The sequence below is a fragment of the Arachis duranensis genome, chromosome 4, assembly GCF_000817695.3.
Source record: "Arachis duranensis cultivar V14167 chromosome 4, aradu.V14167.gnm2.J7QH, whole genome shotgun sequence".
Lineage (NCBI taxonomy): Eukaryota > Viridiplantae > Streptophyta > Magnoliopsida > Fabales > Fabaceae > Arachis > Arachis duranensis.
This window is the reverse complement of record NC_029775.3, coordinates 91,693,220-91,703,709: the sequence shown is the minus strand read 5'-3', so window position 1 is coordinate 91,703,709 and position 10,490 is coordinate 91,693,220. Positions and strand designations below refer to the sequence as shown.

At 32.9% G+C, this 10,490-nt stretch overlaps 1 protein-coding gene across 1 annotated transcript in view; it reads left to right on the top strand.

The window, feature by feature from the left end:
- Positions 1–2,024, top strand: part of LOC107484900 (vacuolar cation/proton exchanger 3) — a gene marked incomplete in the record, with an annotated part of 5,262 nt that extends 3,238 nt beyond the window's left edge. The window contains 8 exon segments of the mRNA XM_016105458.3: positions 10–120; positions 201–332; positions 542–658; positions 745–798; positions 913–1,029; positions 1,317–1,407; positions 1,529–1,590; positions 1,700–2,024. Of these exon segments, the coding sequence (XP_015960944.1) occupies positions 10–120; positions 201–332; positions 542–658; positions 745–798; positions 913–1,029; positions 1,317–1,407; positions 1,529–1,587 (681 nt within the window).
- Between the last annotated feature and the right edge of the window lie 8,466 nt (positions 2,025–10,490).

The following is a 10,490-nucleotide window of genomic DNA, read 5'->3' as shown; positions in this document are numbered from 1 at the left end:
GCGGCCGCGGACTCATCGCTGTACTTGTCGAGGGCCGCCAGCATTACCATGTTGGTTGCATATTTTGCTTACCTTATCTTTCAGCTGTGGACACACAGGACATTGTTTGAAGCTGAAGATGTAAGCTCAATTAATAATTAATTACCTGAACTAATAATGAATAATAATTTAATTTGATTAATTCATTATTATTGGTTCAGGAGGATGGAGATGGTGAGAATGGTTCAGATGATGAAGAAGCTGTTATTGGAGTGTGGAGTGGTGTTGCATGGCTGGCTGGGATGACTGTCTTCATTGCCTTGTTATCTGAATATGTGGTGGACACAATTGAGGTAACATACAATTGGCTATTGCATTTTCTTTTTCAGTGATTTTTGGCACATTAAAAAACAAATGCTACCTGCATACCAAAAATTCAGTTACAAAATCAGTCACGTAGTATTTGTGTTAAAAAGTTTTTGGTAATAGAGGAGAAAATATTTTCAAAAGATCCTTATATTTTAGTGTGATGCCCAATTAATGTGAATATTAATAATTACAGGAAGCATCAGAGTCATGGGGTCTCTCTGTAAGCTTTCTCAGCATAATTTTGCTACCAATTGTTGGCAATGCAGCTGAACATGCAGGAGCAATCATATTTGCTTTCAAGAACAAGCTGGTAAATATTATAGATTTAAAACTTTATTATTATTATTATTATTTCACATAGAGTTATATTGAAAATCTGTATTTTTGTGACTGTAGGATATCACGTTGGGTGTTGCATTAGGTTCTGCCACGCAAATTGGCATGTTTGCGGTAATAAGAACTCTATTCTGAAATTTGAAAATGGACACATCCTATTAGCATTGTATATATTTTTTGAGCAATGAAAAAATAAGACTAATGCTATAAATTAATATATATATATAGGTTCCTCTATGTGTACTGGTTGCTTGGATAATGGGTGTTAAAATGGATCTAAACTTCAACCTCCTAGAAACCGGTTCTCTTGCTTTGGCAATAATAGCCACATCCTTTACTTTACAGGTATATGTGGTGAAGGTTTTTTTTTTTTTTTTGGTTTAATTTTTTTTTTAGTTTAATTTCTTTCTTAAAATGTTTGAAGTATTTAATTATTTCTATATGATATATTGAACCAAATATACTCTTTTATTATCATGGAATAAAGATATATCTATTAGGATTTATACTCTTTCAAATGATGAAATCATATTTCATTTACAAAAACTACATATTTTGACTTTGAATTTTAATTCAATCTCTAAATGAAATTTAAGGCATTGACAAAATCTCCATCCTCCTGTTTTTCATAGGATGGTACATCTCACTACATGAAAGGGCTTATTCTTCTTTTGTGCTACGTTGTCATTGGTGCTTGCTTCTTTGTACAAAGAACACCCTTAAGTAAGTAGAATAATGTTAACATTTTCAATAATGGTAATATATATTAGTAGTCTATCCATAGCTATATTATACATTTTCAATTTTCAATTCATGTCTAAAATTTGATTTGTTTTGTCTCCAGACCAAGTGAATGTTAACATCACATTCAAGTCAGCAAGTGATGCAGTTTTAAATGCTTAATAGGTGAGTTCATATAGGTGCCACATTAAGAAATAATAGTAATAATAATAATCTACATAAGAATAACAATTAACTCTTAGAGCTAACTGGAAATTACTTGAATGAGACACAGGCTTTGGCCTATGATTGGTCCCTTGTGAGATGAAGGATAGTGGCATCATCATCAAAACTCAAATGTTGATTCGTTGAATTGTTTATTGGTTTCAATATTCTATCATCCATCCATCCACCGGTCATATATCCAGACACAAGGCAGAAGAGTTTTGCAGCAGCATTGCATGTTAGTGATGAATCTGTGTCCAAGATTTTCAATCATTAGTATGATGTATCATATAATTGTGGCCTAGCTAGCTAGTGGGTATTGAGGTTAATTAAGTTGGTTATTTTATTATCATGTACTTAAGTAATTCTGAAATAAATGCAAGTTAATTGTTCTTGCATGGTGAATTTGTGGTTGAATCATTAAAGAAAGTTCCTTGAGTTTGAAGAGAATATTTACTCCTTTTGGTGTAGTTTCTCCTCAATGATCTCATGCCATTTAGCCTTTTACCCATGTTCTAGATATATAGACTTGTCATAAAAAGAAATAATAATATAAAACTACAGAAGATGTTGATTCTGTAGAATTAAAAAAAGAAAATATAATTGATGAAAGAGTGACCTACTCTAAATATAACACTAAAAATAATAAGTGCATTAGCCATTTTAACTAATAAAATTGATGAGTAAAAGATTCGTTTCACAAAAAGTTGTCAAATATCAAAATACTTTTTCAACTATCATTTGGATAATAGAATTTGATTGAGCTAATAATAAATAAAGTAAAAATATAAAATGTAATTAACCAACAACACTAAACACTAAAAGAAGAAAGAAACTATTAAATGAAGCTTGTATTCAATAAAACACGGATGTTAAGACATTTAATCTTACCTTATTATGTTGAATGAGTTGGATTTATTAATCACTCAATTTTTTAGTTAGAACTTTAGTTAATCAATAAATGGACTCTTGAAATTAGCCTCGAATTTTAAATCAATCCTTAAATTTTTAATTATCTCAATTTTTACACTGAATTTTCATTCTATAATTCACATTAGCTCTATAAATATTTTTGTTAACGTCATATTAATGTAGTATGTTGATTGTTACTATAAAAAATTAGTGTCACATGTCCGAACAATATTTAATGAAATAAAAAAGTATTTATTAATGTCACATGACATATTAACGTGTGGATAATAATATTATATGTCATAATACGATTTGTCCATGTGTCATTTTAGTATCATGTGTTATAACATAATTTATTTATATGTCACTAATATGTTATTATTGTAAGTAATTTAAAGTGATCTTAAATTTTTTAGTCGTTTATAACTTATTTTAGCCACTAAAGTTAAAAAACGTAAATCTTAGTTTATAAAATAATTTCTTTCATTTTTTATTTCATAAATTCATTAGATGATTTTTAATTTATGACATAGTATAAACCTTTGGCACAAAAAACAAAAAAAAAAAACAAAATAACATTGGGAATGAGGAGGTCCCCTTGAAATAGCCATAAGCCCATAACACTATCATCACACATTTTTTTACTTTGTCCATCCATTTATTCTGTTACATCCCACTTATGATGCACAGATATTGATATAAGTACGGAATATAATATGATACAAAACACATAGGCACACTTTTAAAATATTTTTTTAATAAATAATAATATATATTATTTCTAAACTCATTTTAAGAATATATATTAAAAATAAAATTGGACATGCTGACACGTGATGATATTTAAGTGTGTTCAAGTGTATCTAAATTTTTTTATTTTTTATTAATACACGGTTGGACACGACAAATATGCTGTTGAACGAATATCGATAAATATCATATCCAAAATATGTCTGACACACAGACACAACAACTCAATGAAGTATCTGTACTTCATAGCATTCCACACAACTTTATTCAACTTTATCATAAGTTTTTCTCGTATTTAACTTCAAAGCAATATCTTTATTATCACCAAACCTTTTATTCCTAAGGTAATGCATAATAAATTGATGAGTAATTAAAATATTATCACTAATAAATCTACCTTAATAAAAGCACTTTACTATCAATCTACACTGAAATATCTTTTAATCAAGGTTGTGAGAACCGAACCGGTTAATGAACCGGTAAGATAACTAATTTATTGGTTTAATAATCTAACTGGAGTTCAACCGGAATTCAACCGATTTAATTAAATATTAAATAAAATTATTAAAAATTAATATATGTAATGCTTGATCACTATCTATTTGTTCTATCTTCAAAAATAAAAATTTCTAATTAGTAACAACTACAATTTACAAACATAAATTTACACAAATTAAATACAGTTACAGTCAATGACTAAATATTGATTGTTGAACAGATTTACAGAATTTCTAATCACATCAAGAAGCAAAGAATACATGCAGCACCAAAAGTTCAAAACAGAAAATTATCAATTACATTCGGTATCAAAAGTTTAAAAAATAAATTCAGAAGTCAGAATCCAAATAATTAGACAATTAAATCAACAATTAACAATCAACAAAATTAATAAATACCACAAAAAATTAACAAAATTATTTTAAAAGAATTAATTCAAATTGAAAAGAAAAGTGAACCTGAACAAAATCACTAAATGAAGTCAATCAAAATACAATGGTTCTCAACAAGTAACTAGAGAGGACTAATTCCATCATTTCTAGCCTTGAAGATGCCTACAGAATTATGTTGTAGTTGCTGATTATTTTGTGGTTGTTCCATCTAAATTCAAAATGACAGCAATCTAGAATCCAGAAAAATATATCAATCCATATAACTCATACGACATTCATTCAACATAATTAACAGAGCAGAATTGAATTTAAATTTTAAACCCCAAAATTTAACAGAGCAGTATTCAAAAGAGCAGAAATAAACAAAACTCAATATAGCCAAATCCAACATAGCAGAATTGAATTTATATACCGAAATTCAAAATAAACAAAATTGAAAAACAAAACAAGAATAATTAACAAAATAAAAAAAAATTAATTAAAAAACAGAACAAGAACCCATGAACAAGAACTCAGAAGAAGGAAAAGATTTGAAAAACAGAACAAGAACCATGAACTCAAATATATCCAATTCATATAGTTTTATCACCAAATAAACGAAATTAATTGAAAGAAGGAAAAGATTGAAGTACTGACTACTGAGTACTCACCGCGGGACGGCAACCTTCGACCCAGACGCGACGGTGACCTTCAACCCGCGACGGTGATGCTTTGCTCCGGCGTTTGTTGGAGGTGACGGTGGTGTTTGTACTTTGGAGGAAGAAGGTTGAAGAGAGACTGAGAAAGTTAGGGTTGGAAGGCAGAGTATTACCGCGGCGAGTAAGGGCGACGATGGAGGAGGCGAGCTCGGCGACGATGATGGAGGAGAGGAGTTCGGCGACGACGAAGAGGGGCTGTGGGACGGCGAAGAGGGGCTGCTCCATCGTGGGTGGCTATGCGATGATGGGTCTGCCCGTGGTGGCTATGCTGTCTCTTGTGAGAGTGTGAGAGTTGAGTTGAGAGTTGAGACTGAGATTAGAATTAGAGTTCGTGCGTTTAGCACTTTAGCTTCTTTTTTTTTTTACCTTCAAAACGATGCCGTTTTAAAGTTTAATATCCAAACTAAAAACCGCTAAAAAATCGGACGGTTCTTTCGGTTCACCGATTAACCGCCGGTTCGACCGATTTTTCTCACCGATTTTTTATTAGGCGGTTTCTAATTTTACCCGGACCGGTTAAATGACCGATCCCAATTTTTCCGATTGAATCGGCCGGTCCGATTCAATTTTCAGAACCATGCTTTTAATGCTTCAGTTGGATCTTGAGGGTTATATGAACTAAAAAGATGCTCAAAGTAAGATTGAGCTATTGTGGCAATTTTAATAACATCTGTCTAATTTGATTTCCTCATTCTTACCATTTATGATATTTTATTTTTCTCGTTCCTTATTTAAAACTTTATATGGAAGAATTTTATATTCTTATCACCTAGTTCAACTATTTGATTCTTGATTTATCTTTTTAGTAAATTTCTTCCGTTTCATCAGCTAAGCATCCTGAAAATTAACTTTTATTTGCCTTATAACACCTTTATTAGCATCGTTCCCTTTTTCCTTCTCAATTGCCAATCGGCTAGTGAGAGTTTCTATTTAAATTCTTGAGTTAGAGTTAGTTATTGATATTTGCTAATCCACTAGAGCATGTCTTCCCTTATTTAATTTCTGATACAATTTGAACATAGGAGATTCTTCTACCACCCTCCATACTTCTTTAACAATCATTCCTATTTCTTTTTTACCAGATCAGCATTATTGGAACCTAAACTTTCGCTTAAGCTTAGTTGCTCTAGAGTAAAAAATTAAATAACAATAGACAATGGTCTAATCCTACGTGTAAGAATCGAAATTAATCGACCGCTTAGATAAAATAAAATAATAAATTAATTATTTAAAATAAGTTTAAAAATTTAAAAGTGCTAATTAAAAAATTTTAAAAAGAGATTTGAATTCAGTAGATTTTATCAAGTGAAAAAATGTGATTTTTTTAAAAAATTACGTAAAAATGTGTACCGATAATTAGTCGATAATATTGGTTTAAGTTTGTTCGGTACTGTATGAGAGTAAAAAAATTGTAGAAAAATTTAGAAAAATATTTAGAATTAAAAATCGGGTATTTATTCTAAAGATTTTGGCTCAAAGTTAGGCTAAACGAAACAAAAACGTTAATGGGTTGGATCGGACCCAAATTGGAGCCAAGGATCAACATATAAATACACATTTAATAAGCTTTTAGCTCATTTCAGTACACACAAGAGAGGGGGCGTTGGTTGTGAGAGAGGAGAGTGAAGAACACCAAAATACTATTCATCCTTCTTTTCTTTTACTTGTAACTTGAGCCACGGTACTCTTATTTGCGTGCCATTTTTCTGAGCTCTTCAATTCTATCCAAACTAAGTGGTAAGAATCTCGAATCCATACTCCATATTTCTATCCTAACATTTTTGCATTTTTGGGTTTTGTTTTGAGTAGATTTTATAATTTTGGTTATTTAGGGGTGCTCTAACTTTGGGTTATTGTCGGATTTTGCCCCTAATACCGTCGAACAAGGTAACTCTCTTCAAAATCCTTGTGGTTTGATATTTTGGTTAGCCCTAGTGCTAATTTTGGCCTATTATATGATGTTAGATTGAGGTTTGGTGATTATTGGAGTTGTTTTGGCTACTTGGAGCTTTGAGATTGAGTTTGAAGCTTTCGAATTAAGTTTGGTGGCGTTATTTCGGTGTTTTGAGTTGCGTGGGAATCGGCCAAGATATAGTTTCAGTTTCCTCTAGGTAATATGTAATGTTTCGTAAAACTTAGGCTAGTGGACCATAGGATAGCATAGAACTGAATATATGGTTGTTTGAATGACGTTTGTGGTATATGTATGTTGATAGAGATTGAATAAGTTGTATGTGTTGAGATATGATCGTGATGGATTCTAATGTGATGATGATTGATGATTTATGATTATTAATGGTGTTGTTGATGTTTGATGTTGAATATTAATGATGAGAATGGGTGTTGATTATTATGGTCGACGTTGCTGTTGAGACTTTTGATGTTGGAGTTAAATATGAATTATTATGGTTGATAATGATGATAAATGGTGAAAATTGTGGGTTTTATGATGTTGTTGAATTTTGGGTTTAGGGAGTGGTGAATTGAATAATATTTAGGTGTGAAAATAGTTGAGAAAGTGAATTGGTAAGTGATGGAGGATATATATATATATATATATTGTTGTTGTTGGTATTGAATGGTAAGTTTTGGTATCGATTAGAGTGTATTTGAATATGGTTTGGTTTGATGTTTTGGAAAACTAGAGAACCTTGTGAATTTTGACAAAACCTTGTTTTTGATGAACTTTGATGAGGCATAACTTGGTCTCCGGACTATTTGTTTAAATGAAACTTATTTTAAATAAAAGTTGGGTTCAAGAGCTTTTAGATGTTCAAAGAACAGATGAAAAATGTTGAGTTAAGAAATTAACTAAATTAATTAATGATGACAAATATTATTTTATTGGACAAATTAACCAATTAGTGTTGATTATTTCTGATTAAATGTTGCAGGCCAAAATTTATTGAAGAAGCAGCCCAATTGGATGGAAAATAAAACCAAGGCTGGTGGGCTATAAAACAATAACAGCCCATAGGAATCAAAGCAATAAAATCAGATGGGCCAAAGAAATCAAACAGGCTGCATGAATCATAACCAAGCCAAGCCCGATTCCATCTCTCAAGCCAATCCCTCCAATTTACTTCCAGTAAAGCAATGTTCACTTTTCTCTTCGGTCAGAGTTTAGAGAAGTGAGAGAAAGCTTAGTTCCTAAGTCTCTTCATCAAAGAAGAAAAGAAAGAGAAAGGTTAAGCAAAAGGGTGAGGTCTAATCACCAAAATCAATCCATCTTAGGTTAAGGCAGAGGTCAAAGGTAACTTATTTTCTCTTGCATGCATATTGCTTTCTTCTCCTCTTCCCCAACTCTCTGCCACTCTAAATTGGGATAAATGAAGAAAGTAATCTCTGTTAAGCTCTACTACAAATCTATGGTCAAATTTGTGTCTTGGGGACCAAGTAGTATTTTAATGGTTCAGATCTGGATTTACCATTGAAAATATTTTCTTCCTTGCTGTCATGAGGATTTCGGTCAAGGAAGAGGGTCAGAACCAAAGTTCCTAATTTGAGGATTAATGGAAGAAAGTGAACGGCTAAGTTGGTACAACACACAGCTCGAGGGTTGACCTAGAAGAGAGCAACTCAGCAACATGCAAGGAGATACAAAAGAAGATTTTTCATTATTCTGAAGCGAAGGAGAGATAACCAGTGTTTTGAGGTTTATGTTTTGAGAAGAGTTCTCTGAAGAAGTTCATCAACTTGGATAGTGCTTCCTAGTTAAAGGAGCATTCCGCCAGAATGAGGAACTAAATCAGAGGCAAGCAAATCTGGTTCATCACATAGTAAAGAGGCTATTGAAGCATCAATCTCCTTCATGTTTTACAGATTGTAATTTTCTTTTTAATGTTTATCTTTCTGTAATATCTTGAGGTAAAAGGCAGAATGAGAGAACTCAAGTAAAAGCCTAAGAGTGGAAAGAGGCAGAGTGATACACTTGAGTGAAAAGTCTAGAGTGATTTCAGATTTCTTTCGGTGGATTCTGTGTCTTGTATCTTGTACCAGTGAGGTACCCCTTTCTTAGTTGGGTTAGCTCTAAGAGTGAAGAGTTAGATATTATCATAACCAAGTCAAGTTAGGTTAGAACATGAAAGTGAAAGGATTGTGTCAATCATGTGAAATTAGTGTATGTAATACTTTAACTATAGTGAAAATTCCACCACTGTTGTGGTAGAGAAGGTTGCATTGCACAAGACAACTGAACCAGGATACATTATAGTGTCAGGTTCTCTCTTCCCTTCTCTGTTCTGTTTTCTAATATTCATGAGACAAAATAAAATTGTCTCATAAAATTTTCACTACTGAGTTCAAACAGATTCAGACTGAAAATTTGTTTTACAAGGGTTATTTTATTAAAGCAAAAGAAGGTCATAGATTCAACCCCCCCATTCTCTAAGCCTTCTACAACCTTCAAAAAATGTTTTAAAACAAAAAAGTTATGCGCATTTAAATTTCAATATGAAAATTTGAATTCTGAAGCTTTTGAAAATTTCTAAGTTTTTAGGGCATGTGTACGTGAACTGTTACATACAACACAGGGATTGGCCACTGCCAAGCACCCTCGCGTACACTGCACAGGCGTGCGTATATGAAAACGTTGATTTTTGAGGCATGCGTACACGACTTGTAACACGCGATATGAAGATTTCCTCCTGTTTGGAATTGTCACATACGTGAGTGGGGTCACGCGTACGCGACCATGAATATTTTCACTCGTGCATACGCGGAACAGGGACATGCGTACGCATGACCCCCTGTTTTGCTGAAAATTTATTTTTCTTCATTTTTAAAGGTTTCTCTAGCCTTCCAAACTTCTTTAACTTCTATTTAAGATTCGTAGCTAGCGATTAGGCCTTGTGACTATTAAGGATGAGTTAGAGGACTTAAGCTTAGATATTTTTTGTCAATGAGTCTAGAATACGGTGACTTAGGCCTGGTATGTCAGTTGGATGGAGTTGTTATGTGAACTAATGGAAAGCCGGATTGATGATGAGTTTAGAACTTGGAAATGAATAATGATTATGGTTAATGAGATTAATGGACTTGTGCTATGAGCAATGATCATTGAGAATGATTTATATACTATTAATATGTTGAGGTTTGGTAAGTCGCTATGCACCTCAGGTAAGGACCCTGGTGAATCCCGCTTGTCGAGGTAGCGGTGTCGCGTAGGGATCGTGGCAGTTTTCTGCCTACGTTCAGATGTGAGGGATGTGGCAGTCTCCCGTTCACATAATCTTCTCTGCCACCAAAGTAAACTCGGGCACTATAACCCGAAAGAGTGCGCCGGCACTATAACTCATGGGGCGCAGGATAAAGTGCCGGGCACTAGAAAGAGTGAGTAGGGCACTATAACCCTGGTCGTGGCAAAAAGGCGACATCCCAGGGATGTGTTGGGTTGGTATTTTTAACCGACAAGTGATATCACGAGCCAAATATGATAGACATTCATCATATGCATCTTTTACATGCTTGCTTACTTTGATTACTTGAGTTATGCCTTTCGGGTCGTCTTCTCAAGGAATTGCAGGGAGGTATGTTCCTATTATTGGTTATGAAGATTGTAAATTGGGGTTTTGAAGTTTGGGCAATAGGCACAGATATATTTAAATGACAA